Source organism: Thamnophis elegans, chromosome 4 (genome assembly GCF_009769535.1).
Source record: "Thamnophis elegans isolate rThaEle1 chromosome 4, rThaEle1.pri, whole genome shotgun sequence".
Taxonomy (NCBI): domain Eukaryota; kingdom Metazoa; phylum Chordata; class Lepidosauria; order Squamata; family Colubridae; genus Thamnophis; species Thamnophis elegans.
In genome coordinates, this window is record NC_045544.1 from 87,648,033 (window position 1) to 87,676,015 (window position 27,983).

General features: G+C 43.9%; 2 protein-coding genes across 2 annotated transcripts; one reads left to right on the forward strand and one right to left on the reverse strand.

Annotated features, from left to right (window-relative positions):
• Positions 1 to 5,359: 5,359 nt before the first annotated feature.
• Positions 5,360 to 22,564, reverse strand: MTARC2 (mitochondrial amidoxime reducing component 2). The gene is made up of 8 exons (XM_032215625.1): positions 22,474 to 22,564; positions 21,872 to 22,280; positions 19,545 to 19,718; positions 10,466 to 10,628; positions 9,270 to 9,410; positions 7,200 to 7,261; positions 7,048 to 7,119; positions 5,360 to 6,111 (listed from the first exon to the last, which is right to left on the reverse strand). Exons 1-8 carry the CDS (start codon positions 22,547 to 22,549, stop codon positions 5,985 to 5,987), a joined length of 1,224 nt encoding a protein of 407 aa, XP_032071516.1. The 5' UTR covers positions 22,550 to 22,564; the 3' UTR covers positions 5,360 to 5,984.
• Positions 18,786 to 26,677, forward strand: PFN3 (profilin 3). The gene is made up of 2 exons (XM_032215626.1): positions 18,786 to 18,825; positions 26,108 to 26,677. Exon 2 carries the CDS (start codon positions 26,187 to 26,189, stop codon positions 26,598 to 26,600), a length of 414 nt encoding a protein of 137 aa, XP_032071517.1. The 5' UTR covers positions 18,786 to 18,825; positions 26,108 to 26,186; the 3' UTR covers positions 26,601 to 26,677.
• Positions 26,678 to 27,983: the final 1,306 nt, after the last annotated feature.

The following is a 27,983-nucleotide window of genomic DNA, read 5'->3' on the forward strand; positions in this document are numbered from 1 at the left end:
TCTGCTGCCCCCCCCGCTGCCCCCCCCCCCTCGCCACATGAACAATAGACAGTAACGGCGCCTTCTTAACGAGGCCAACCTACAATCTTGGCCTGAGGGAGCTTTGGCCCTCTCTAATTGCTGGCTAAGAGAGCCTCGCCCTCCCCCCCCTGCTGCTGGGTGACGTTTCTTTCTTTTTCGGCTTTGGCATTTCAGCTGCTCCTTGTGAGGGATTGAGATTCACGCCGGGCTAGCCATCGCCCCATGGAGAAGGTAGTCAGCCAGGAACAGTACTGGGAGAGAATGGGAGGCTGTTCACATCTACTGCCATTCCAGCTCGGCTGGGCACCCCCTCCTCCCGCTCCCTTCGGCTTGGCCCCTCCTTTCGGTGAATTCTCCCCCCCACCTGGTTGCTGCTGCTGCAGGGCCTTCTACAGGGCCTTTTGCTGTTCGACATCTGACTCTTTTTTGAGCGCGGCTTCTGGACTGCATTTCCATCTGGCACGGCCACTGCTACCTGATACCACCCTGGACTTCTGGCCTCAGAGAGCGCCACCATTAGATGAGCGGGGGTACTTGCAGTATGCAAGAAAGCCCCCTGCTTCCTTCAATTACTCTGGACTTTCTGGATTTTTCCCAGAATCTGTCTGTTGCAGAGCCATCTGCTGAGAACTATTTGGCTCTCCCTGAACTCGCACTTTAACAATTTTGCGCTACTTTTATTCTTCTTATTTCCTCCTTTTTTTTCTCCCTTTTCCTTCTATCTTTAGTATGTTGAGTATATGGGATTGTATGTAAGTGTTTGAGTGACCCACTTTTATTGTTATTATTGTTGCATTTGTGTATTTTAATAATTACGTGGGGACTGATTGTGTGAGTGTCTGAGTATGCTTGGCTCGGAGGACCTGCTAGGGAAAGCGGGGGGTACCGGGGTGGTTGGGGGGACTACGGCCACGGGAGTGGGTCGGAGCATAGCGGTCATGACAGGGAGAGGCAGATACGGCGGGGACTTTAGGGCTGGCCATTACCGGGGAAGGAGGGTTCGCTACATCACAGAGATCCCTCCTTCCGGCCCTTTGAGTCCCACTCCAAGACCAGATGGCGCGAGCAGTCAGGACCCTGGTCTCAGGCTGTTGTCGCTAAATGCCAGGTCTGTTGTTCAGAAAGCTCCCCTCGTCCGGGACTTAATTGTCGACGAGAGGGCAGACCTGGCATGTATTACTGAAACCTGGCTGGGCACAGAAGGAGGAGTCCCCCTTGTAGAGCTGTGCCCAGAGGGATTTCAGGTGCTTCATCAGCCGAGAGCCCAGGGAAGGGGTGGCGGTGTGGCTATTGTAATCCGGGAGTCTCTGTTACCTCGTAGGGTCCCTGCTCCGGAGCTTGTCGGGTGTGAGTCCCTGCTGATAAAGTTGGACCTCAAGGGTCAAGTGGGTTTGCTGCTAACGTACCTGCCTCCCAACTGCGTTGCAGCATCCCTCCCCTCGCTCCTCGAGTCAGTAGCCGAGCTGGCAGTTGAGTTCCCCAGGCTTATAGTTCTGGGGGATTTCAATTTGCCATCGCTCGGTGAACGCTCTGATGGGGCGCAGGAGTTCATGGCTTCCATGACAGCCATGGGCTTGACCCAAGTAATTCGGGGCCCAACCCATGCAGCGGGTCACATGCTCGACCTCGTATTCCTCTCGGAGCAGTGGATGTGTGATCTTGGTCTGAGGGGTAATGAGATCATACCCCTGTCGTGGTCAGACCACTGCCTACTGAGGCTTGACTTCCGGAGGCCAAACCCCCACCGTAGGGAGGAGGAACCGACCAGGTGGTTCCGCCCCAGGCGACTTATGGACCCGTTGAGGTTCCAGACGGAGCTTGGGGTTATTCCTGATACTCTCGCCCACAGTTCGGCGGAGACTCTGGCCGCCGCTTGGTATTCGGCGGCGTCGGAGTCTCTTGACCGGATTGCGCCACTACGGCCCCTCCGGGTCAGTGGATCCCGGAGGCCTCCTTGGTTTACCGAGGAGCTCCGGGAGAAGAAACGCCGGAGGAGATGCCTAGAGCACCTGTGGAGGTCCGATAAGTCCGAGTCGAACCGAGCACTTTTAACTATCTGCACCAAGGACTATGTCCGAGCACTAAGAACTGCAAAAAGATCATACATCTCTGCCTTGGTTGCGTCCGCCGAGTCACGCCCAGCCGCCCTGTTTAGGATAACCCGCTCCCTCCTTAATAGGAGGGATGCGGGAGACCCCTTGCAGGGTAAAGCTGAGGACTATGCTCAATTCTTGGCGGACAAAGTAGCTCGGCTTCGATCGGACTTGGACTCCACCGCAGTAGATCCAGCCGAGACACAGGAGGACCACTTGCCACACCATCTCTGGGTTGAGTTCCAGGATGTTGCCTCTGGGGATGTGGACAAGGCCATTCGAGCTGTAAGTGCCTCCACTTGTATTCTGGACCCGTGTCCCTCCTGGCTGGTTGCCAACAGCAGGGAGGTGACACATGGCTGGATCCAGGCGGTTGTGACCGCCTCCCTTCGGGAGGGGCACTTCCCCGCCGTACTTAAAACGGCGGTGGTGAGACCCCTCCTGAAGAAACCATCTTTAGATCCAGCCATTTTAAACAACTTTCGTCCTGTCTCCAACCTCCCCTTTATCGGGAAGGTTGTTGAGAAGGTGGTGGCCTTCCAGCTTCAACGGGCCTTGGAGGAAGCTAGTTATCTTGACCCCTTCCAGTCCGGCTTCAGACCTGGTTACAGCACAGAAACCGCTTTGGTCGCATTGACCGATGATCTCTGGAGGGCCAGAGATGGAGGCTATGCGTCCATCCTGGTTCTCCTTGACCTCTCAGCGGCTTTCGATACCATCGACCATGGTATCCTTCTGCGACGTCTGCGGGAGGTGGGAGTGGGAGGCACTGTTTTACGGTGGTTCTCCTCCTACCTCTCGGACAGGTCGCAGTCGGTGTTGGTCGGGGGGCAGAGATCGTCCCTGAGGCCCCTAACATGTGGGGTGCCGCAGGGTTCGGTCTTATCCCCCCTACTATTTAACATATACATGAAACCGCTGGGTGAGATCATTCGGAGGCACGGGATAAAATACCACCAATATGCGGACGATACGCAACTGTATCTGTCCGCCCCGTGCCAACTCAATGAAGCGGTGGACGTGATGAACCAGGGTCTGGAGGCCGTTAGGAACTGGATGAGTGCTAACAAACTGGTACTCAACCCGGACAAGACCGAGTGGCTGTTGTGCTTCCCTCCCAATAATTTGGCTAATACACCAACGCTTAGGCTGGGGGGTCAAATTTTATACCCCTCAGACAGGGTCCGCAACTTAGGAGTCCTCCTGGACTCACAGCTGACTTTTGACCACCAGCTGTCAGCTGTGACCAGGGGGGCATTTGCCCAGGTTTGCCTGGTCCGCCAGTTGCGGCCCTACCTAGACCGGGAGGCTCTCACAACAGTCACTCGAGCCCTTGTGATCTCTAGGCTGGAATACTGCAATGGGCTCTACATGGGGTTGCCCTTGAAGTGCATCCGGCGGCTACAGCTAGTCCAGAATGCAGCCGCGCGAGTGATAGTGGGCGCACCGCGGTTCGCCCACGTTACACCTGTCCTCCGCGAGCTGCACTGGCTACCTGTTGGTCTCCGGGTGCGCTTCAGGGTACTGATGACCATCTTTAAAGCACTCCATGGTAGTGGATCTGGGTACTTGAGAGACCGCCTTCTGCCGATTACCTCCCTAAATCGACCAATTAGATCGCACAGACTGGGCCTCCTCCGAATTCCATCTGCCAGTCAATGCCGACTGGCAACCACACGGAGGAGAGCCTTTTCTGTTGCAGCTCCGACCCTGTGGAACGACCTCCCCGTTGAGATCCGTACCCTCACCACTATCCAGACCTTCCGCGCAGCCCTCAAGATCTGGCTCTCCCAGCAGGCCTGGGGATAGGTTCCCAATTTACCCGCCCGAGTGTTTGATTGCTGAATGAAAGTTGTGTTTTTACTATGTTTTCTTTGTTCACATACTGTTCTGTTTTTGACACTGCACCCCCCTCCCTTGTGGTTGTAAGCCGCCCTGAGTCCCCTCAGGGAAAAGGGCGGCATATAAATCCCAATAAAACTCTAAAAAAAAAAAAGCTTAGTAATCTCCCTAAATCAGACTTACTAGACAAAATAAGATTATTAATACTTTTGCTAATATATTCTTTCAATAACTTCAGATAATTAATCACATGGAAAAGCACTTGTATGTTTTATATTTTTATTTTTAAAAATCAAGTAATTCCCATGTCACTTCCAAAGTTTACATTCAGTAACTTGATAATATTGTTATAAGCAACAGCATATATTACAAATGTTAGTAATTTGATCTCTTAAAAATAAATCAGATACAAATTATGATATAAAGAAAACTTATCGATGCATATTTTATCTATCTTTGTGAAGAATATAAAAGAAATTAGGAAACATGATGCCTATCCAAACTTGACATTATCATAAGTTCCAAGTAAGAGTTAGAATTATAAAACATAAAAATATGGACTGACAGTGAAGAATTTGGAACTTAGAATTGCAGAGTTAAAGAAACCATTTAAGCTATTAAGTCCAAATCCTTGTCTGGTGCTAGAATCCAAATTAAACCATATCAGACAGATGGTTCTCTGCATGAACACATCAACCAGATAAGCACCCCACCATCTCTCATTTCATTGGTTCTGTTATCAAACTAGTATTGATTCATTCATTCCTTGATTCATTTCTTGATTCCTTGATTCATTCAATAATTCATTCATCAAATTTATATAGCTACCTATCTCACAAAAAAGTAACAATAAAACAGTAATACATAAAAATAATAATAGAGAAATTTTAAAAACCATGATTAAAGGTTAAGAGAAGGCAGCAGATGTCAATAACAGTAGAACCACCTAGGAATGTGTTTATGATACTTAATGGGAACCTGCCCTCCTATATCTTAAGTCAGTTATTATTTACCATATTTTTCGGAGTATAAGACGCACCTTTTTCCCTCAAAAAAGAGGCTGAAAATCTGGATGCGTCTTATATACTGAATACAGCATTTTTTTGCCTCCCAAAACCCCACCCTCTTCACCAAAATGGCTGTGCATAGCCTTTAGGAGGCTTTTAGAGTGCTCCTTGGTGCTGGGGAGGGCAGAAATAAGCAAAAAACGGGCCATTTTTTGCTCAATTTTGCTCCTCCCCAACCCACAGGAGTACTCTATAAGCCTCCTAAAGGCTATCCATGCCCCTTTTTTTGAAAAAAATGGGCCCGTTTTCGGGAGCTTTGCAGAGTGAAAAAACTTTTTTTAAAAAATGTGCTTCTTCAAAACCTTGGTGCGTCTCATACTAAGGTGTGTCTTATACTCCGAAAAATACAGTAATTAAATCCATTAATAAGAAAGATAACAGTCTTGACCTTCTTCCATATCTCCTTTCAGGTATATGAACAGGGTTATTATATCCCCCTCAACCATCTTTTCTTAAGGTAATCACACCCACCTACTTCAATCTCTCTTCAAAAATCTTACATTCTCATCCTTTAATCATCTTTGCTAATGTTCTCTGAACCTGAACCTGTTTAAACTTCTCTGAAACCTTAAAGTGTCTCAGTCACAGCACTAAACCATAAAAAACCAGAGTGGAATAATTATATATCCCATGATTTGGAAATTATACGTCAGCTTGATGTAGTCTGAAATTGCATTTGTCTTCTCTGCAGCATATCACATTGATGGCTCATGCTTCGTTTTACCTCTCATTAGCTTTCCATAATCATTATGTATTAATTACTATACAGAATTGAACTACGACAATGTTGTTGACTCAATTCTAGAAAGCAGAAAATCATTTATTTATCACCAATACAATTGCATTTAAAAAGTTACAGGATGTATTCCTAGATTAAAGATAGGAAATTTTCATTAGAAAAATAGCTTCAAAAAAGATATTTAAAAGATGTCAAAAATGCATTTCCATTTGGAAATTTCTATCACCACATTATCTTGTAAACATGATCTCCAACCTTAAGCGTTCCTGTTTTATCAACTCCAAAGTACCATCCAAACAGAGGGCTTGATTTGTATATATGCTTCTCAGAAGGCTCACACAAGCGGTAACTATTAGAAAAAATAAGGTCATAATGAATTACTCATAAAATAGTTAAAATAAGCAGATAACTTTGTTATAAGAAGCTACCAAACATAAATTTCCTACATGCCTGAAATTCCAGATTGTTACAAAATCTCACAATCGCATAGTAACAGCTATTTTGAAAGTCTAAAATTAAAGCTGAAATCTAAACATAATTGTTTGGACTATTGTTAAACTGAACTCAGTTGGACTTTAGTATAACACACATTCTTAAAAGTTGCATTGTACTTGAAATTGTATTTTCATTTTTTTAATTGAATAATATTCATTTCAGTTATTTAGATTAAGAACATTAAAGAGGAAAACTAAGTAAGACAACTGAAACATTGAAGATGAACTACCTATCTTGGGACACTTATATTCACCTTCATTCATGAAATGCCTAATTTTATTAACGAATTCTGAGGTAGCAAAAATTCACAAAACAAAGAAATGTTGCTATTGCATTTGCTCCAGTTTCTCCAACTTGCTTCCTCCAGGCACACTGGGAATGTAATTGCCATCCAGAAAACGGAAAGTCTCATCTCATATGGAGGGTACCAGTTTATGGAAAGTTGTTCTCAATAAATTTTTAGCCTCCCAAATGTGCAAAGATAATTGCCACATTTGAAAAAATCACAATCATGCACATAATGTGTGTGGATGTCTAACTTCAAATCAGTCTTGGTTCCTGGTAACTGCCTAGAGAAATCCTTGCAGGGTTTGGATTTTTTTGCTACATTGTTGGAATGGGTTTGCCATTGCTTCCATTCTAAGGGCTGAGAGAGGGTGACTGGACCAGGATCACTCAACTGCTGTAGGTGGGATTAGAATTCACAGACTCCTAGTTTCTAGCCTAATACCTAAACTACACCAAAGTGGCTTTCATCAATTGTATTAAAGATGTCAAAATATTTTATTACCTTTTCAAAGTATTAAGAGGTTCTTTTCTGTCTATGATGCCGGTATCTGGATCAACGGTTGTAAGAATACACCTACAACGAGAAAGCTGAATGAGGTAACCACAACCTTAAATTATTTTCAACCATGAAATAGAATAACAAAAAATGCATACCTGGGACAGGCCATTGTCCCTCTCATTTGTACGCTTCCAATTATAATATCATTCCAGGTGTCCTACAAAAATATAAGGATTAAGTCCAAGGCAATTCAACTTGCTCATATGACTTTTGCATTATTATGAGCTTTCTGACATGAACATAAATGTCATAAAAGAGACCAATAAAAGGAAAGAATAATACTTCTGAGTGATGCATTTCATAGACGAAGGTCAAAATATGTTCCCTGCTTTGAGTTTTAACTATTCAATTTTATAGAATGTCAATTTTATCTAGTCTGAAAATAAAGTGATACACCTGATAGTAACTTAATATATGTACATTATAATCACTTACACTTGTATCTGCAAAACATTGGTCAAGCTTTGCTGCTTGTACAACCTGAAATTCTGTTTCATAAATGGTATTTGCTTGCCTATTTGAGGCAATTTTATTTGAAACATTCCCACCTGCAGAAAGTATGGGGACAATTCCTACCCTTTTCAATCCCTTGCACCAGTTCCCCAATTTTCAGGAAATCTCCTAACCCAAGGGTCCTCAACCCCTGGGCCATGGCCCACTACTGGAAGTGGTCTGTTTGAAACTGGGCTGCACAAGCAATGGGTGGGCAAACACTTCACTTGCACGAGTGACAGGTGCTTGGGCTTACGTCAGATGTTGTATTCAGCAGGTTCTGACCAGTTCTGGAGAACCAGTAGCAGAAATTTTGAGTAGTTCGGAGAACCGGTAAATACCACCTCTGACTGGCCTTACCCCCATCTATTCTCTGCCTCCCAAGTTCTAGCTGATTGGGAGGAAATGGAGATTTTACAGTATTCTTCCCCTGCCATGCCCACCAAGCCATGCCCACAGAACTAGAAGTAACCAATTTTGAATCCCACCACTGGTCCTGCCCCCCATCTATTCTCTGCCTCCCGAGTCCCAGCTGATGGGGGAGAAATGGGGATTTTGCAGTAACCTTCCTCTGGAGTGGGGTAGGAATGGAGATTTTTCAGTATCCTTCCCCTGCCACTCCCACCAAGCCACGTAGTAAAAAAATTGAATCCCACCACTGGCTTACGTGTGATGCTCCATTTGTGCTCGCATTGTGTGAGTGCCAGTCACTCATACAGAACCATTCCCTCTCTCCCCACCCCAAATTGGACTGCCAAACCAGAAAGCTTGGAGCCCACTATCCTAACCTTCCAGAGGTGATTTTGACGAATGGCATTGGGGAAAAGAGGAACCAGGGAAAAAAAATCATGCTAGATCAGAAGACTTTTGCAAATCTGCCAGCATAGAAGAAAACTTTGAAATTATCTATCTGTCTATATATATGTGTGTGAGTAAAAGAAAACATAGTATGGCGAATATGCCTGGTTGATATAGGAATCATCAATACTGTAATTTCTCCAAATACTACTTTTTGCTACATATTACAATGGCACTTATTTTTGGAATGAATTTTACTTATGAAAACTAACCTTTAACCTAATCTAAAGCTTTAAAGCTGTGGAACACTAGTCTGCCACACAGGTTCTTTGGTTTTCTCCAAAAAAGGATACTTAGTGTATTTTTAAATTCTATTTTTCAGTGTAAGTAAATTAGACCCCTTACTGCATTGCTTCATCATGCATTTTGTTTTTACTACTGATTTTGTAGGATTGATTTCACCTTCAACCTAGAAATTCACTGTGACCAAATAAAGAGCAGATTGATATTTCCACTTGCCAGGGGAAATAACTGACATCACAACTTTTTATTGAAGTAAATGATTTTAAAAATATTATATTCAGCACGGTTACCATTATTATTTTTACCCACACTAGACACCTTCCCCCTTCAATTAATTTAGGAATATACTAAAGTTTAAAAAAGCTTCCTTTCACTGCAAAGACAACTGGCAATAACATGAACGTTTCCCCAATTTAATGCCTGCAGTATGTTCATTTTCTAGATTTCCAGCCAACTTCCTGGCTGACTCCTGTGAGAAGCACAAGTTTAAAAATGTTTTATTAAACAGTTACATGCATATGTAAGTGCAAAATTATTCTATATATAAACTAAAAAGTTATGTCCTACCTTACCTCCTCATGAGGACCACAACCAGTGACCAAAATGCTTGGCCTGAAGTTATGTATTTGAACTTTCTTCTCCATTCTAGAATTAAGCTCTTCCAAAGAAGCTTCAGAGAGAAGCATGACAGGACTACAGTCAGAATAGGCAATCTAAGAGAAGCATATTCCATAAATGAATAATGTCAAACATTTACACAAAATACAAAGAGATGGTCAGTTTGTAGCACAAAAGGAAGCAGCCCCAAAATAACTGTCTGTACGGGGAGGAGGAGTCATATGCTGTCATGTGAGGACTTTGCTTAACGACAATCAGTAGTCCCATTACTAAGCAGCATATTCATATTACATTGTGGTTTATAACCGCATTGTTTAGCAATGACAATTCCAATCCCAATTGCCATTGCTAACCAAGGACTAACCAAGGGAAAAGAATAAAGGGATGACAGAGAATGAGGTGGCTGAATGGAGTCACTAAAGCAGTAGGCATGAGCTTAACTGGACTCCAGAGGATGGTAGAGGACAGGAAGGCCTGGAGGAATGTTATCCATGGGGTCGTGATGGGTCGGACACGACTTCGCAACAACAACAACAAACCAAGGAGTATTTGTGATCTCTGGTAGTCTCATTAAATGATGTATTAAAATATCCGACCAGTCATTTGCTGAAGAAAAAATAGATTTGTCACATGATAATCAAATCTATTCAGGTTTTACAACAAAGAACCCAGTTATCCATCACTTGGAAACTGATTACAAGGCTGCTCTCCTTGCAAAAGGATCTCCCACACAGTGGTACTTTTTAAAACATTTATTCCATTATATTTGTCTTTTAGCATCAATCACCATTCCTATGCAGACAGTGTATAAGTGTACAGTAAGTTTAAGTGAAACTCAATTGCCTTTTTCTTGACAGCATTATGGAAATAGTCTAGCATCACCTTCTTACGGAATGTTTTTGACTTTGCAATCCTCTCTATTGCCCTGGTTCTGCCTGGTAATATTTCATTCAAATACTAATTACTATAGGTCCAATTCTATATAGAGTTTGGAGATTAGCTCTGTTTGCATGTGCATAAAGAAATGAATATGACTAATAATTACACACTTAAATACATTCAATTTGTTTTGAGTACATGATAAAAAAAGAATATGGGTTGAAAAAAAGATTCACTTATACTGTAACGTGTACCACTGATCAAAGCTCACCTTATCAGTGGGACGAAAAGGTTCCATTAAATCTTTTGAATTCCTTGGAACCATATTTGGTTCAAAACAAACCAAGCGGTATGGTTCTGACTTTAAGTAGGCTGTAATCCATTGAGCGGCATCTTCTCCACAATCTCTGCCTTGAACATCAAAGCCAAATATCCTAAAAGAATTGTGAAAGGCATTAATAAGATCTCTGCTACACACTACAATTACATTTAATCAGTGGTGAGATTCAGCCAGTTTGCACCACTTCGGGAGAATCGGTTGTTAACTTTCTGAGCAGTTTGGTGAACTGGTTGTTGGAATAAATCATTAGGGAAGAGAACTGGATGTTAAATTATTTGAATACCACCACTGCATTTAATAGAATTACAGAGCTGAAAGTGATCACAGATGTAAATTAGTCCAACTGCCTGCTCAGTGCAGGATTCACTAAAGATTCTCTGAAAGATGACCACCCAGTTTCTATTAGAAGACCTCTAACAAAGGAGTAGCCACATTTCCATAGGATGGCAGTTCAAATAGTCAGAAAATTCCTCCTAATGTCTAATCTAAGCCTCCTTCCTTATTGTTTTAACCCACTGGTTCTCATCCTGGTTGTTTTAACTTATTTGTTCTGGAACAGCAGATATAAGTCCCTTCCCCCTCTTCTAACTTTCAAATATTTGACAAACTTTCAGATATTTAAAGAACTTAACAGTACTTCTCAGACTCTTCACCATTTTGTTGGCCTTCCTCTGAACTTGACTGCATTTTGAGTGGTTGGCAATCTGTTTGCATTTATTACTGTGATCAAGTGATTGCCATTTACATTTTCTCTGCTAGTTTCCTCAAAAAGGCAGTACAGTCATTCTCTCTCACTCTCAGGAACAAACCTCAAACAAATCTAATGAAAACTCTAGCAAAGACCGGTGGTATATTCTTCTCCCTTCCAGAAGGCTAAGAAAATCCTTGGAAGCAGGGGCAAATGTTAATCCATTCACATTTTCACTCTCTTCTAGAAGGCTCAGAAACTCTCCAGAGGGGTTGGGAAAATGCTAGCAAAGTATGTATTTTCATTTCCCCCAAAAAACACTTAAGTTCCATAAATAAATTTCTAACTCCTGTTTTCTTTAAATAACTTTCCCTCTTCTCTCAAAGTTCTTATCATCTTTCAAGTCCATTTGTAATTTCATGAAATAACTCCAGTAAATCTCTTATATTTCAGTTTAAAAGGGTAGCATTTATAAATCCAGTATTTCTATTTATTTAAACTCTGTTAGATTGGGTAAAGGAGGCACACAAAGGCTTCAGTAGCAACAGCTCTTTATTGCAAGTCAAGTAAACATGCAACTGAGGAATGGTTGGGCAGCATCCTCTTTTAAAGGGATCTGTCAGACATCTTAACCATGGGATTCAACCTCTGTTCCTGCCGGAACAGAGGACCTTGGTGGAAACCTCTGTCAGTCTGTCAGCGGCCGGGGGGGGGGGGGGGGAGGGAAATATCAAACAAACTGTAATTGTTAAATCCATCTTAGAAATCATTTCAGTTTATCCCCAGAAGGATTTTGTTCATCTTGCTGTAACTTGGTTCCAGTAAAGGGTGAAAAAATCCAAGCACTTCACAGGCCATAAACTGAACAATTTCTTGAAATTAGCCATCTTCTACTATCAACTATTGTGCAACTGATAAGTAAACAAGATATATTTTCCCACACAGGAGCGCTTACTAATTAACTTCAAAGTCCAACTTGATTTCACAAAGCCTTCACATTTATAAAAGCTTTACAAAAACAATTTTGAAATCGCCTCCTTGCTGTATTTAAAAGAAATTGCAAAAAAATAAAGATCTTACAAAGCTGGAAAAATGTGACGCTATTTCTTTTTAAATGGATTGAAGAGAATTCCACACAACTAGTAGACATGATTTCCAAGGTTTTTCAATCTTAAAGGAGCAATGAGAAAGGTAAAATGTGATGAAACTGATGAAAAGGATGTGGTTTGTAGAATCTGGAGGCTGCATTTATGGCTCAAAGCATGATGGAACCCACAACTTCCAGCGATTGCAGTTGGTTGCAAAAACAATGGTTTCTATTGTCTACTCACAAAAACCAACTGTCTGAAGTACATATGGGCAATCTCCAGATCTCAGTTTCTTCCAAAGAAAGTTTTGGAAGTCCGGACCTCATTTGCAGCTGTCTGTTTGAGCCATAATTCCCTCACAATCATAGATTCTCATGCCTCACCAGAAGCGTTCTCTGAATAATCTTTAAGTAAAGTAATATCATGTTTCTTACTAGTACAAATGATGTGTATGAATATATGAATGAGGACTGAAGAAGGGGATGGAAATTACATCTTTATAAGTTCTCCTGTGTGCTGCTTGGGGAATCCAAGCATGGGTTAACTTTGTCCATTAGCCTTGAGACTGAGTTATGTAAATTGGTGACCACGCCTCCACTGGCTGGATGGGCTCAGTTTTCTTAACTCAGTCCAGCCGACGAGACGTATATCAATTCTTCTCCAGACTTCTGAGACAAATTTATACCCCTTTTCTGGATTTCCCTGCTTCCCTAAGTCCAACTAATGGACTTAGTTGGTGGAAAAGATCTGCGATGGGGAGGCGACAGTTCGCTGTCTGCCAGTTCCCTCTATGGCCCCCCTTTTACCGCTCAGGTATTTTTCTACCGTTTGGAGCTTGAGTTTTCCCCGCAGGCGATTAGAACCTTTGCAGGTGGCTGGGCGGCAAGCGCTTTGTTCCTGCCGGCATGGGGCTTTCTTGCACAGCGTGGAGTTTCGGCTGGCGCTAGCGACGAGATTTAAGAGCCCCCACTGCGTTAAGAGCCTCGGGGTCCTTGAATTGCCTGCCGTTCGCGGCGCAGCTTTTCTTCTCTTGCCACTGGGAGTTACCCGCCATTCGCGGCGAGGTTTGCCTTTGCGGAATGCTGATCACATTAGGGCAGCGCACCAGCGATTCCGGCATTATTTTCCCCCTGAGAGCCTAAAGGGACTGTGCTTGTGGCTTACGATTTGAATTTGGCACTCGTTTGTCGGGCGCCATGCTGGGGCCGTTTCTGACGCAGGCACTGCTGAGACCGGGCGTTGCCTCCTCTTGCAGTTGCTGATTCATCGGCCCCTCCCAATTCCCTCACTTCGGCTTTGTGTGCCTTGGGGAGGAGTTGTTTTCCTGCTGCCTTGCTGGCCACGCGGTCTCTTTGCCTTACAGTGAACTCTGTGCTTTGTGCCTTTTGAGTCTTTTCGAATCTCAATTCATTGCAATGGCTGATCATTCTACTGTGGGAGGTACAGTTGAATCCTCTTCTGATAATCAGGGTGCTGCCCAAGTGGGGGTTAGTTCAAGGCCTGGGAGAGCCACCTCTAGGGCCACCAGTCAGAGGCCCAGGGAGACCTCCGGAGCTCCGGATAAGAGCCACAAAAAGAAGGATAAATCTAAAGCACCATCTAAAGCCTCTGGAGAGGGTAGAGTTTCCCCTCCCACGCTCTTACCTCAGCATATTTCGCCAGCCCCACAACCTGCAGGCCTCCAGACCTGGTCTCCAGATCGTTCCTTGCCTGTTATCCCTGAATCTGGGGCGGGGTTGGGGATCCAGCTCCCCACAGCACTGCCCGAGGCCCAGGCTATTCCAATATACTCTATGCCACGTGCTGGGCCCTCTGCCACATTTACTCCCACTGCTGCAGGCCTAAGGCCTATGGAAGGCTATGGATAGGCTATATAGCTATCTGCAGCTATATCCAGGGGTGTGGATGCTGAGCTGTTTCGGAGGAATCAGGCCCCGGTGGTGGCTAGCACCCAGGGTGGGCCTTCTCTCCCAGCTCCACAGGTGGATCTGCCTGATCTGCAGACGGGGCCTGTTTCCCCCCTTCCCTCTACTTATAGTGAGGATTCGGCCTTGGTGGAGGAAGGGGAGTTGATTGATAGGGAGTTCTCTGATGATGAAGGCCTGATCTTTGATCAGCCTAATTCTTCTAGTCTGTTCAAGTCCTTATTGTTTAAAGCTAAGGCCACTACCCATATGGGAGAGGTAGCTCCCAAGGATAGTTCTGCTGTAGGCCTGGACACCACTGAACGCCTCTTTGCTGAGCCAGTTTCATTGCAGGAGGTGATTCCTTCTCCAAAGCTTTTCATGGATCTCATTCAAAAGCAATGAGACCAGCCAACTGCAGTTATCCCACCTAGCAACGGGACAGGAAGCTGTACACTTCTACCCCTGATTTGGAGACCCTTTTGCAATTTCCAACTGTGGATCAGCCAGTAGCAGCCCTAGCTTCCCCTGCCCTGATTCCATCTGAGATATCTGAGGGTCTGAAGGCTGAGGACCGTAAGGCCGAGACGGTTATTCGTAAGACACACCAGGCCGCGGCCTGGGCTTTACGTGCTGCTACTGCGGCATCGTTCTTTGATAGGACCTCGGTGCTCTGGCTTAAGCAGCTGCAGGAGAGGCTAGCCCCTGACGAGGTGCGCCTTCACCAGGACGTTACTAAAATTATGGCTGCCTTGGAATTTTCGGCGGATGCCACGCTTAATGCTGCTAAGTTTGCTTCTCGAGCTGTAGTCTCCAATGTGGCCTCCCGTCGCCTCTTGTGGTTCCGCCATTGGCAGGCTGACATTAAATCTAAATGGCACCTGGCATCCATGCCCTTCAAGGGCAGGGCTTTGTTTGGATCCGTTCTCGATCCCATTCTCATAGAGACTAGGGACAAGCGCAAGGTCCTCCCTTCCTCGGGAGGGCGCAATACCAGACGGCAGCAGCCATACAACAGACGCCAGTTCTTTCGGGGCGGCTATTCTGGCTATGCAGCGGCCCCCTTTGTTCCCCATTACAACAGGGGTTTTCACCAGTCACAGGACCACGGCCAGGACTGTGGGGGGGCAGAGATAGGGGACGCCAACAGCACCAGGCGCAATCCCACAACAGGAGATCCTTTTGTGGCTCGGGAAACGGGTCCTTTCGGAGGTACCGGTGACTCGCGGGGGAAGAGTCAGTGGGCGGGCGTCTGCTGGCCTTCGCTCATCAATGGGCAGAAACCACCTCAGACGCCTGGGCCCTTCAGGTGGTGAGGCTGGGCCTCACACTAGAATTTCTCTCCATTCCTCCAAGACGTTTCATCAGGTGCCCCGTTCCCAGGTGCTCAGTAAAGCGGCGCCTCATGGAAGCCGAAATAAATCATCTCATATCCATCAAAGCAATAGAACAGGTTCCCAAGGGGCAGGAAGGTCTAGGGTTTTACTCCATCCTTTTTCTGGTGCCCAAAAGCTCAGGAGCAGGGCGAGCCATTCTAGATCTGAAAAGACTCAATTGGTACATCAAGTACCAGAGGTTCAAGATGCAGTCGTTGAAAAGCATCCTGGCATCCATCCGCCAAGGCGACATGATGACATCAATCGACATCAAGGAGGCGTACCTCCATGTGCCCATTCATCCGGCTCATCGACGGTTCCTGCGCTTCCACTTTGCGGGCCGTCATTTCCAGTACAGGGCCTTGCCCTTCGGCCTTTCATCGGCGCCCCGCACTTTTACCAAGCTCCTGGCGGTGGTGGCGGCCTCCCTTTGTTCGGTTCCGGTGAGAGTGAATTGTTACTTAGATGACATCTTGGTCCTGTCAACATCCCGGGACCAGGCCCTATGGGATCTTCAGGTAACGATGGACTCCCTGCGGAGGCACGGGTTCGTGCTGAATCTTCCCAAGAGCCATCTACAGCCAACTACAATGCTGCTTCACTTAGGGACCGTCATCAATTCCGCCACTTGCCAAGTTTTCCTGTCTCTGGAAAGGCGACAGAGCATCCAACGGCTGGCTTCTCAGGTGTCAGCCTTGCGTCTCGTGCCCCTGGCTTTACTCTCTCAGCTGTTAGGGAAGATGATTTCTTGCATCGACATCGTTCCCTGGGCCAGGTTTCACGCACGACCACTCCAATGGTTCCTGCTTCCTTATCAAAGGTCTCACACCAGTCATTCTCAACTCAAGGTCCGTCTTTCACCCAAAGCCCTCAGATCCCTTCGATGGTGGGCGTCCTCCAAGATCCTGAAAGGATGCCCGTTCAAGGAACCGGAACGAATCCAGGTTACGACAGATGCCAGCCTGTTTGGATGGGGCGGCCATGCCCTGGATCGGGTGGCGCAGGGGCGTTGGTCGGACCGGGAGTTATCCAACAGCATCAATTGGCTAGAGCTACGGGCCATCAGACTGGCCCTGCGAGAATTTCAGGACATTGTGACTCACAAACACGTGCTGATTCTGACAGACAATGTGGCCTCCAAGGCGCATGTCAACCGCCAGGGGAGCACGCATTCCAGAGCCCTCATGATGGAGGTGGAGAAATTGCATCATTGGGTGGAGTCCAGACTGTTGTTCCTTTGAGCGGAACACATTTCAGGCGTAGCCAACGTCCAGGCGGATTGGCTGAGCAGAGCCACAGTGGATCATGCGGAGTGGCAGTTACATCCAGACCTCTTCCAGCAGATTTCCCTCCGATTCAGCCGTCCGGTGGTGGACTTGTTCGCACAACCTCACAATGCGCAACTGCCCCGTTTCTTCTCCAGGTATGTGACCCCCGGAGCGGAGGGAGTGGATGCCTTGCGCAGCCTGTGACCGGCCGGCCTCCTTTACGCTTTTCTGCCTCTTCCAGTGATCCCGGCGGTCATCCAGAAGATTCTGTCGGAACGTGCAGAAGTCCTCCTGGTGGCTCAGATTTGGTCCCGGCGGACCTGGTATGCCGACCTAGTGCATCTGTCGATCTCCCGCCCATGGAGGATCCCGGACGATCAAATCCAGCTCCATCAGGGGGCCCTCATTCATCCGAACCCCCAGTTGCTACAATTAGCCGTGTGGCACGTGAGCGGTCTATTCTGACAAACCTTCAGTATTCCAGCGAGGTCATCAGTACGATTCAGGCGGCCCGCCGACCTTCCACCACTCGAATTTACGAGGCTACTTGGCAGGCCTTCTGCAGGTGGTGCCGGCGGGCTGGGGCAGACCCCCTCCAGGATTCGGTGTCCCGAGTGTTGGACTTTCTACAATCTGGTCTTAACAAAGGTTTGGCACCCAACATGCTCTGCAGGCAGGTCACGGCTCTTGCCACAGTGATTGGGGGAGGTCAAGGACGCTCCTTGTCACAACATTCTCGTCAAGGCCTTCCTGAAGGGAGCGGCCAATATCCGACCTCCGACCGTGCACCGCTACCCTACTTGGGATCTGTCATTAGTGCTCAGGGCACTTATGGACTCTCCTTTCGAACCTATTTCTTCCATCAGTCTTCGACTATTGACTCTTAAGACAGTGTTTTTGGTGGCGATTACATCAGCCAGGCGGGTTTCCGAGCTGGCGGCTCTTTCCGTTCGAGCGTATCTCTGTATATTCCACCCCAGCAGAGTTGTTCTCCGCTTGGACCCAGCTTTTCTACCAAAAATCAACACGCTGTTCCACAGAGCTCAGGAACTCATCCTTCCGGACATTTGTCCCAACCCTTCTCATCCGCAGGAGCGCCAATGGCATCACCTGGATATGCGCAGGGTTCTTCGCCGCTACGTGAAGCGTACAGCGTCCTTCCGACGGTCTGAGGCACTCTTTGTTTCCTTTCAACCATCTTCCATGGGACAGAAAGTTTCTTCTCATACGATAGGGCGGTGGTTGAAGGCTTGCATCGCCCTTGCTTATGACAGTCAATCCCGGCAGGTTCCCAGGCGCACCACCCCTCACTCTACCAGGAGTGCGGCCACCACCTGGGCCATGCAAGCCTCAGTGGAAGAGATTTGTAGAGCAGCCACCTGGTCTACACCATCACCATTTAGCAGACATTACAAGGTTGATGTGTATGCCTCGGCTGAGGCGTCCTTCGGGCGGCGTGTATTGCAACAGGTGCTCCCCCCTGTGGGGGACCCTGGCCAGCCTGGTTCCCGCCCTGGACCTTAATTGCTTTGGCATGTCCCATGCTTGGATTCCCCAAGTAGCACACAGGAGAACGACCGTGGACTTACCTGAACGGTCCTTCTATGTGTGCTGCGAGGGGAATCCAAACCCGCCCGCAGCTTTGGCTGGCCAGGTGGTCATGTCTTAAAATTCATTATCTTCATTGATATGTTACCGCTTTGTGTCAGATGTTATTTCCTTATGACTTGCGTTTTTCTTGACTATGTTTGTATGCCTTTTGGCTACGGCCTTCATTACTACTATTATTGTTACGTTATCATTGTTCTTGTTATACATCAATAAACGGTTGACTTCGTACGAAAACTGAGCCCATCCGGCCAGTGGAGGCGTGGTCACCAATTTACATAACTCAGTCTCAAGGCTAATGGACAAAGTCCAATCCATGCTTGGATTCCCCTCGCAGCACACATAGAAGGACCGTTCAGGTAAGTCAACGGTCGATTCAAACGTAAGTTAAATATGATAAACTATTGATGGGATGAGAAAAAAAGACACCATGCCAGAAAATCTACAGCAGTTCTGCTGGTAATAGATAGAAGCTTGTCCACCTTACTTCTGAAATGTAAAGAACTAAAGGCAGGAGCAATAATGTGTCCTGTCCTTCCAAAGATAAATTGCAATCACTCAGGCACGATAGCAATAGGAATGCTATGTGGAGAAAGGTTATGAATGGACAAAAATAGTTCCATTTAATTAAAAGATTTGATTCTCTATGTTATTCTATTTATTTTCTATATATTCTTAATACCTCCAATTAGAATGTGGATTTTTATCTTCAATGTTTAAGATTGCATTAATCAGCTGAGAATATCTCTACACATTCTGTGTTAACTTGATAAGTACATTAAAAAGAATACATTAATTATCTGGGGATCAATCTTCTTGTTGGTATCCCCATGAGGGACATAGATCCTAAACTGGTTTATTAAAGTCAGTTGGCCCAAGACTAATATAAGAGTCAAACTAAGGAGATACAAGATATATGAGACTAGCATCTCTTTAAGCATTTTCTAGAAGCAATCATGAAGATACTAGACCGGTTTAGAAATGCAGAACTGTGAAGAGTTTTAATTTTGTACTTTTTCTAAATATAAGTCACCTTTTCCCTGTTCGAGAAATTGGAAAAAAATATAAGAAAAAATACCTGCAATCCCGTACTGGATTTTTGGTTGACAATCTGACTGGAATATGACAATCCTTCATTTCTGGAGCACTCAGAGTCAAATAGCCATTTTGATTGTTGATAGAGACCAATACTAGTCGAGGCTCTTGTCGAGCAGTCACCATGTGTCCATCTTCCTTTATCACAAGCCAACATCTAAGTTAAAAACATATAAAACTATTCTAAATACTTAAAAACAATTCAACCTTTCAAAACGTAACTTATGCTAAAATGTGAATGGTAGGCAGTAGACTGCTAATTTAGCATTAATTTCTATACTATTTCCAATGAATAAATGAAAAAGTTCTACTTTGAGGACTCAGGTGACTAACTTATTCTGAGCGCTATGAAAAAACAGTGTGCATGCAATTGCTTATCAACAGAGACATATTAGATAGGTGAGAATAGAGCACATTCCTTAAGATAAGACTGGCACTAGTAGCCTAGTGGGATTTTCTGGTTCTTCCCACTCATGACATATGGGTCAATTTTCAGCAATGTTCTACAGTTCTGAGGGAGAAGCAGATGAAAAAAGAAACAACCAAGATCTAGCTCTACTCACAATGTCACTTTGAACTCTCAACCTCTAAAAATGTTAAGTGTAAATTGCACACTTTTGCTTTTAAGAGAAAAAAAGGCTCTTAACTAGATCTTTTGGAAGCTTATCCAGAGAGTAAATGTTTGCCAGGAAATGCATCACAGCAAAATGAAAAAAGAAGAAAATCCATCTAGCAGAGCATTTGTGTCAGAGTAAATAAAAAAGGGGAAAGAAAATCCTGGACAAACATAAGAAGTTGGCATTGCAATTAAGCATTCAAAAACTAGATCCTTATCCTTGTTTGGATTGTAAATAATCCAACCCTGGTCGAATTTCTACAAGGCAACCCACATTATTTTTGTTTTATTAATTGGAAGAGGCTTATCATCAAAAGGGGAAAGGAATGAGAGGAAATTGAATGCAACTTTCAGAAGTATTTTTTATTTTTGTATGTACATTTACATGCTATTAAAAAAATTCTGTATGTACATGCATAGGCATCTGCATTGTTTGAAGCTCTTGAACTATCATAATTTAATCCTGATCAAATCAGTAAGGTATATTATGGAGTATCCTTATTCACCATATCAGAATAAAAAACGCAAAATCAAATCACAAAAAGGGGGGCATTTAAGCTATTAAATCCAACCCCTTGCTTTCTGCAAAAACTCTACAATTCATAGCCTACTACACCAACCTATGTATAGATTCCCATCTGAGGAATAATTCCTTTATAGTCATTCTTAATTTGAAGTATGGAAGCATTCACTGAAATAGTAAAAACTATTCTTCTAATACTGTTTTAACTCTGATTCAATGTTCTTTCATCTAAAGCTTTTATGAGATAATCACTATGTCTCAGCCACATGTAATTCATAAATCTCTAAACATAAAGTATCTAGTTTCCACTTATACACTTCTCAAGTATTTCTATTATTACTTATTTTTGAAGATCTTCCAAATTGCTTTTAAACAATTGAAAGGTATTTCAAACAGTCAGTCAAAATGGCCTAAGGAGGAGCTGTCATCTGTTTGTTTTCAAGTAGCGGTGCTTGTGCATGCCAACTGGAAGTGCTGTCAAAACATATTCTCCTATGCACACCAGCTTCAGCCTTGCCAAAATAAACTGCTAGTAGTAGCCTGGTTTAGTGTCACAAACATTAGGGACCACTATAGTAAACTTTAAGCTTAAAATGCAACTATCTCATTTTTTTCTTGAAATCACTAGTTTTATTGGAGGGGGAGATTGCACAAATGCATGTATCGTTTTAGGAAATCACAGTATACAAAGTTTGAGGATTCGTTTTAACTGATTTTTCTTTACCTGGTAAGGAAAGAAACACAAGAGGGTGCAGAAAAATACAGAGAGGTCACCAAGGAAAGAGGCTTCCCTAAAATTGCTAATTTTATCCCAACAAATAAAAGCCCTGCCTGGAAGAACCACTAATTAATGCAGAAACACACACCAAGAAAAGGAGAAAAATATGTAGGTCACTTCAAACCTGATGTGATTTTGGATTAATGCTTGAATAAAAATTCAGCCTCTGAGGTTTTAAACCAGGAGTTGCGACTTTACTTGTTGCCCAATGCAGCCAGTTCTGAGAACGTGACCCGAAATTCAGAACAGCTACACCAAGTAATGGTAATGCTAGGAGCTTGCTTGAAGCAATGCCGCATTAGGCAGTAAGAGCTGCTCCTTTCCCAGCCAAAACGACGGACGTGGACGTATTTATCTCGTGCCCCATCCCCACGCCGACCTCCGAACCCCTACCTGTCGCGCAGATCTCCGTCCCGGAGCCCCAACTTCGTTACTTCGGCCTGCTGCACGGCTACGCCCCTGCAAGACTTGATCGGGTAGATGAAAAGCCCGGACACCGTGCCCACCTGCTTCAACCGCAGCGGCCTTCGCCGGTCCCTCCATCGCCAGTACCAAGCCGCGGCCATTCCCAGCGTAACCAGCACAGCTAGGGCGGCGGAGACGGGGAGCGGGCTCAGCCCGAGCTTCGTCAGTGAAAACGAACGGGAGCCCGTCATGGCGACGACGCGAACAAAACCGTGCAGAAACAGCGCCGTAGCGGGGCGGAAGATTTTGAGAGCCGCTCGTTTGGAACAGGCGGAGCTACCCGTCCCTTCAACATTCCGGAGGCCGGAGAGCGGGGCTGGAGCTCGGCCGAATAAACCTATGGGGCGGCAGAGAGGCTGGGTTTACTTAGCGGCTGGGTCTCTTGTTGCGCCTTGGCTGGCTGGGGTACCTAAAGCCTGTCGTTTAATAGAAGGCAGGCTAGGACCGCGTTAAACACAGTATTGTGCACCAGAATTTAAAATGAAAACAGTTGAATGCAAATGGATGGCTGAATTTATAAGGAAAATGACCTTCAAGATCCCTTCCAACTTTGTTGTTCTGCATGAAAACTTGACGGGTTGGTTTTGATCCTCCAGCTGTCTTCATAGCAGTAACCAGATACGTGGAATCTCAAGCATAAAAGCAAACTAGATAAGACTCCAAGCCCGGTGACCATTTTCTCGGGAAATATATGACATCTACTGTAATCTAAGTATTTTCTCCACAACTGGTTTAAAGCATTCTAGACAGATGCAACCCCCCCCCCCCCAAAAAAAAACCCCAACAACCTGGCTTTCTGGATTGTTAATCTCTTTTATAGCTCAGTAACCAAATGTTGCTATCTATATTGGTGGTATGCCAACATACCACTCCTTTTCAACCCAGAATTCATTTTCCCTTTCTCAACAACTGATTCCAAGAAACATGCACAAATGATGGTATTGTAATAAGGGACACCAATGCTGTGTTCCTTAATATTATTTCTGCAACAGTTTGGGTTAGCACAAAGCACTCAATTTCTTCTCTTTCTCCTGTTTATGTTTGAGTTAGTCAATTTACAAGATTAATATTTAACTGGAAGGCAAATGAGCCAGATTAGGTTAAAGCAGGGCCTCTCAAACTCTGTGCTGCTATCAGTCACAAACACTTTGAGGAGACATAATGTTTATTGGATATGTACAAATACAACAGGATTGCAGCCAGAATTTAGTTCAAATCTCTGAACAATCTAGCTGTACAAACCAACTCCAGGACATGGCCTTCTAGAGTGTGGAAGCTCAGTGGCATTCATGAGAGAGGAGCTAATCACCCCTTTGCCACAAACATATAATTTGGGAACCTTTTCCTCAATGAATAAATGAACAAGTATCATATTTTTGACTCATTTGTTCAATTGGGTTTTTTATTTAATTTTAGGACTTGCATCATCACAATTGAGGTCATATTTATGCCAAAATATTGAAAATTCCAAAGGATTTGCAAAATTTTAAGATCCATACATATGTATGTTTGTGTATTTATGTATGAATGTGTGTGCCTTCCTTTTGTAGGAAGTTAAAACTCACCCCTCTTGGAAAACTAAAACATCCTGGGAAATATTAAGAAGGCCCAATATTATATTTCCCTGGATGTGAAAAGGGAGAAGCATGTTTTTAAAGACAAGAGTAGCTCCCTGCAGCTTCCTGCCCCCATCACCTTTGTCAATGAGCCATTAAAGCCTGAGCTAGTCTACTTTACATAATAAAGATAGGATTAGCCTTCTACAGAAACTCACCACATGACATCTGGGAACTCAACCAAACTTGGACTCAAAACACAGCCTAGAGAGTTGCCCCTGCATGGCCCCATGGGAGCCTGACAACCAATCAGAATACATTTCTTACACAGGAACAGGAAACAGAGAGGTGGGGAGTCTGGGGACGAACAGAGCATAAAAAACCCAGCAAGCCCCTTCTTTTCCTTCTTCTTCACTCAACATCTTGAAGCATGTGATCACCTTTTCTGTTCAAGCCCTCAAGCTATGTGGTCCTGTCCACCATTAAACCATCTTTCAAAGCAGCCTCCATGTTTCCAGTGTCTTTTTCTCCACTTGGAACTGAACCCAGGAGGATATTTCAGGAGGCCATTTTTTCCAACCCTCCCTCCTTTCCTTCCTTCCTGGATGTCATTTTATTTTATTTATTTTGGCCACCAAGAGCCTTTGGCATCAAGCACACACAGATGATGGAATTTATTCTTGAATTAGTGTTTCTTTTAAACCAGTCGATATCAATAGAATTTATTTCAAAATATACATTCAGGAATAATTTCATGTTGCATAATGTTACTTTGCACAGTTGCAGCATGATTTTAAATAACCTAAAGAAATTAATTGCCTTGTTTAGCTACAATCTTTAATAAATATAACCTAACTTCCGTTATTGATTATAACTCTATTACAATTAAGTTTTGATCAGCTTCCATTAAAGTATTTTAAAATCTACCTAATTAAAAATCAATAAATGTAAAATGTAACATAAATGCAGATACATTCAATAAATATGATCATTTCCATTTGTTGAAGGACTTAACTATTCTACTCCATTAAAAATTACAGTTCAGTAATAATTTTATAAAGAGCTGTGGGGATTACATCCAAGACTTGAGTCAGCCATTTGAAATCCTGAAGCCTATTTCTACATCCCTACAGTACTGTATGCCTTCCAGGGAAATGAAACGCAAAAAAGAAATATTTTTGTTCCTTTCAAGACAGCTAGAAAGAAGGAAGGAGACATCTGCTTTCTTTGGTGATATGAGGTCATAAAGGGTTGCCTGCAGTGGGGAAGATACTTCTGATGTCACAAAGGGGGCCTTAGCAACAATTGAAGCATAAATACAACAATAATTGCCTTGTGAGCTCAGAGTGCCTTTGGCTGGCTAGGTGGGTATGATCTCTGTCTTTTTGACACCTGAGATTTCAAGTGCCCAGAAGATTATTTCCAGCTCTCCATGAGCCCAGACTTCTGAGCTAGAATTTGAGGTTTCCACTTTCCCAAAAGCATCTTTTTCAAGTCCTTTCATCCCAACTGGTGGAACTCCTCAAGCTAATGTTACCTCTGGAGGTATTTCAAGTAAGTTTTTCCTTTGTTTGGGGAGACAGTAACCAGCTAGTTCTCTATGAGGCGTCCCCAGATGAAAAGATTCAATTTTGAACTGGAATTGATTTTCCGGTTATAGTTATTTTTAGGGCTCCAACTGATGGTGGTTGTGACATAGAAAATACTTTTAGTAGCTATGCTGATTCACCCACTATTTCTACACAGAAATAATTTTATTTTGGTAACTTCCCAGCTGGTCTACAAGAGGCGTTACATATGGAGTTGCCTTTAGTATAATAGTACTAAATAAAAACATGAGCAGCTTTCTTTCTACTGTTGTACTGGTTACCAAATGGGCTCTGCGAGACATAAAAAAAGAAATGGGGCCTTGATTTATTACATTTACATTTCATCTTTCTTTTAGGAATTAACTTTTTCATCTGTTCAAGCTTTATAAGCCTGCAAGACAACCTAAACTGCACTTTTCATAGTTGAGTAGGGATTTGATCCAGGATGTTTCTAATTTAACTCCATCATTATCACTCTTATAACAATACAGCTCTTTCACCTGTTTTATCTACAGGCATTGCTCTGGTGGAGTTGTTTTAATGGCTTGAATTTTAAACTTTGTGCTTGCTATTTTATGCCTTATTAGAAATTGTGGAGGAAACAGTTTGGGGTAATTCTATTACATTCCTGTAAATCGTCTTGCAATCTGGTTTGATGAAGATAGTATATATAACTTTATGGATACAGAGATGTTTTTAAGAGTGCGTGGGATGATGTATTTTTTAAAGAACAGGTCCTTCAAGGGCTACACTTTTACAGTAAGCAGGAGCATAACGTTCTGTTTTTGGGGGGCTTCTTGCTATTGAATCTTTTTTTAAAAGGGGGAAATCAAACCATTTGAGGTTCTCAAGAAATTAAAGCTTGTTTATGAGGAAAAAATATGGAAGTAATTTTGTTGCTCCAAAATGATATTTTGGAAGGTTTAATGACATCACTTGAAATTACAGGAGCATGGTGGTGATACCCTAGGGAAAAGCAGGTGGATTTTTTTAAAAATACATCTAGATTTTGTTTTTAGGATTAATCTGAAAAAATATCCCACATCCTGAGACCAAAGAAGAAGTGCTTGTTAAAGAAGCCACAAGAGCTGAAGCAGCATGGGAGACTGGAAAGCTTACATCAATACAGTCCTGAAAGACAAGAATATTGAAGACATAGCAATCGTTGGACATTCTGACAATAAGTGTGTATGGGCATCTAAACCAGGAGGTCTGTTGGCAGCCATTTCTCCTCAGGAAGTTGGGCTGATCACTGGGCAGGATAGAAAATCTTTCCTACAAACTGGGATCACCATTGCTGGAAAAAAGTGCAGTGTGATCCGTGACAACTTGTTATTAGAAAAAGATGCTGTCATGGACACCCGAACCAAAGGTGGTGACAGTAGGTCCATCTGCATTGGGAAATCTTCCAAAGCTCTTATCTTTCTCATGGGCAAAAAGGGGGTCCATGGAGGAGCCCTGAACAAGAAAGTGCATGATATGATAGCAAGCATGAAGGCAAAAGGCAGCTAGATATAGGGATTTGCCTGAATCGCTTTTCTCCTGAAAGGAGGACATGGGGAAAGTATTGGTCCTTGAAATAAAAGCATTTGATGAACACTTTGCCTATTTCTTTGAACTATGGATTGGGGTTGCTCTGGATTACCTATGCCCATCTGAAGGAGGGAAGGCAAAGAGATTATAAAGGTGGGAGAGGTGATCCCCAAATGTAAAATACATAAACCACTAAGCAGCAGACTAATTGGCACAATGTTTAAAAAATGCTTTGCCTGAACAAGTCCTCACTGGAATGAATAGATCCAGCATACCTTAGGGAGATAGCAAGTAGTCTCCACCAAGGAATGTGGAATTTGTTTTGAAGAGTCAAAAGAGCCAGACGCTTGGATTCAAGATTAGTTTGAGCCAGTGGTGGGTTCCTACTGGTTTGGACCGGTTCGGATGAATTGGTAGTGGTTTGGTGGCCTGGGTTGTTTTCTGGGTGCCGCCATAGGCGCCGCCATCTTGTTTTTTTGCTTCTGAACCTGTGCAGAACAATTTTTATTGTATTGTGCATGCATGGGCAGCGTGCATTTAGGGTGTGTACATGCGCACAGCGCACCCACAAGCAAACCAGCAGTAGAGACTGCCGGAACCCACCCCTGGTTTGAGCCAATGGCTTACATGGTTTTTGGCCACAAGTTCTAATTAGAATCATTCCAGCCTCATCCAAAGGTCTGATTTAGGCACACAACCAGGAACCAGAAACAAGTGACTTAAGAAACTTGATTGAAAAACTTATGATGGTTGACTCTCCCAGGGGTTCACTTTATGTATGATAACCCAACTATTGAGTCACATCACCATTCGACATTTGCTTCATTTTGCTTTTTGAAGAAAAAGAAAAAAAATACATGAAACATTTTGTTATCTTAACTTCTGCTTAAGCTCAAACATGCTTAATTTAATATATTTTTAAGAATACCCAAGCACATTATTCGAAAGCCTGAAATTCACTTCAATTCCTTTTTTTTAAAAAAAAGTGGTAACTGGTTTAGCAGCTGGCATTGATTCCTCCAAACTATCAACCCATTACGGACGTTCAGAAGGTGATTACACTTTTGCTATAGAAATTTCAATATGCAATATCCAGTGAAATTTACCAGAGTTGTTTGCTAAACAGCAAGAACAAATTCTACCTTTCTATTCCTTTCCTTTGTCTTAGTGCAAAGTTCAAGAGGATTCCTTGTATTTGTGCTTGATGCAAATCTATGCAAGAAGCTTATTATAATAAAAATGTAATTATAACCATTAAACTGCAGATTAGGAATTGGAAACCTCCAAGCCAGAAGTGGTATTCTGCCCAGTTCGCACCCAGTTCGGGTTAACCGGTTGTGGAGGGGCGTGAGGCTCCACCCA

Coding starts and splice junctions, on each gene's coding strand:
- MTARC2 (XM_032215625.1), bottom strand. CDS start 22,549: ATGAAGACAGCTGGAGGATCAAAACCAACCCGTCAAGTTTTCATGCAG. Junction 10,629..19,544: donor AATCCAGTACGGGATTGCAG/GTATTTTTTCTT, acceptor CAATTCTTTTAG/GATATTTGGCTTTGATGTTC. Junction 7,262..9,269: donor GTTGTGGTCCTCATGAGGAG/GTAAGGTAGGAC, acceptor ATATTTTTGTAG/GACACCTGGAATGATATTAT.
- PFN3 (XM_032215626.1), top strand. CDS start 26,187: ATGGGAGACTGGAAAGCTTACATCAATACAGTCCTGAAAGACAAGAAT.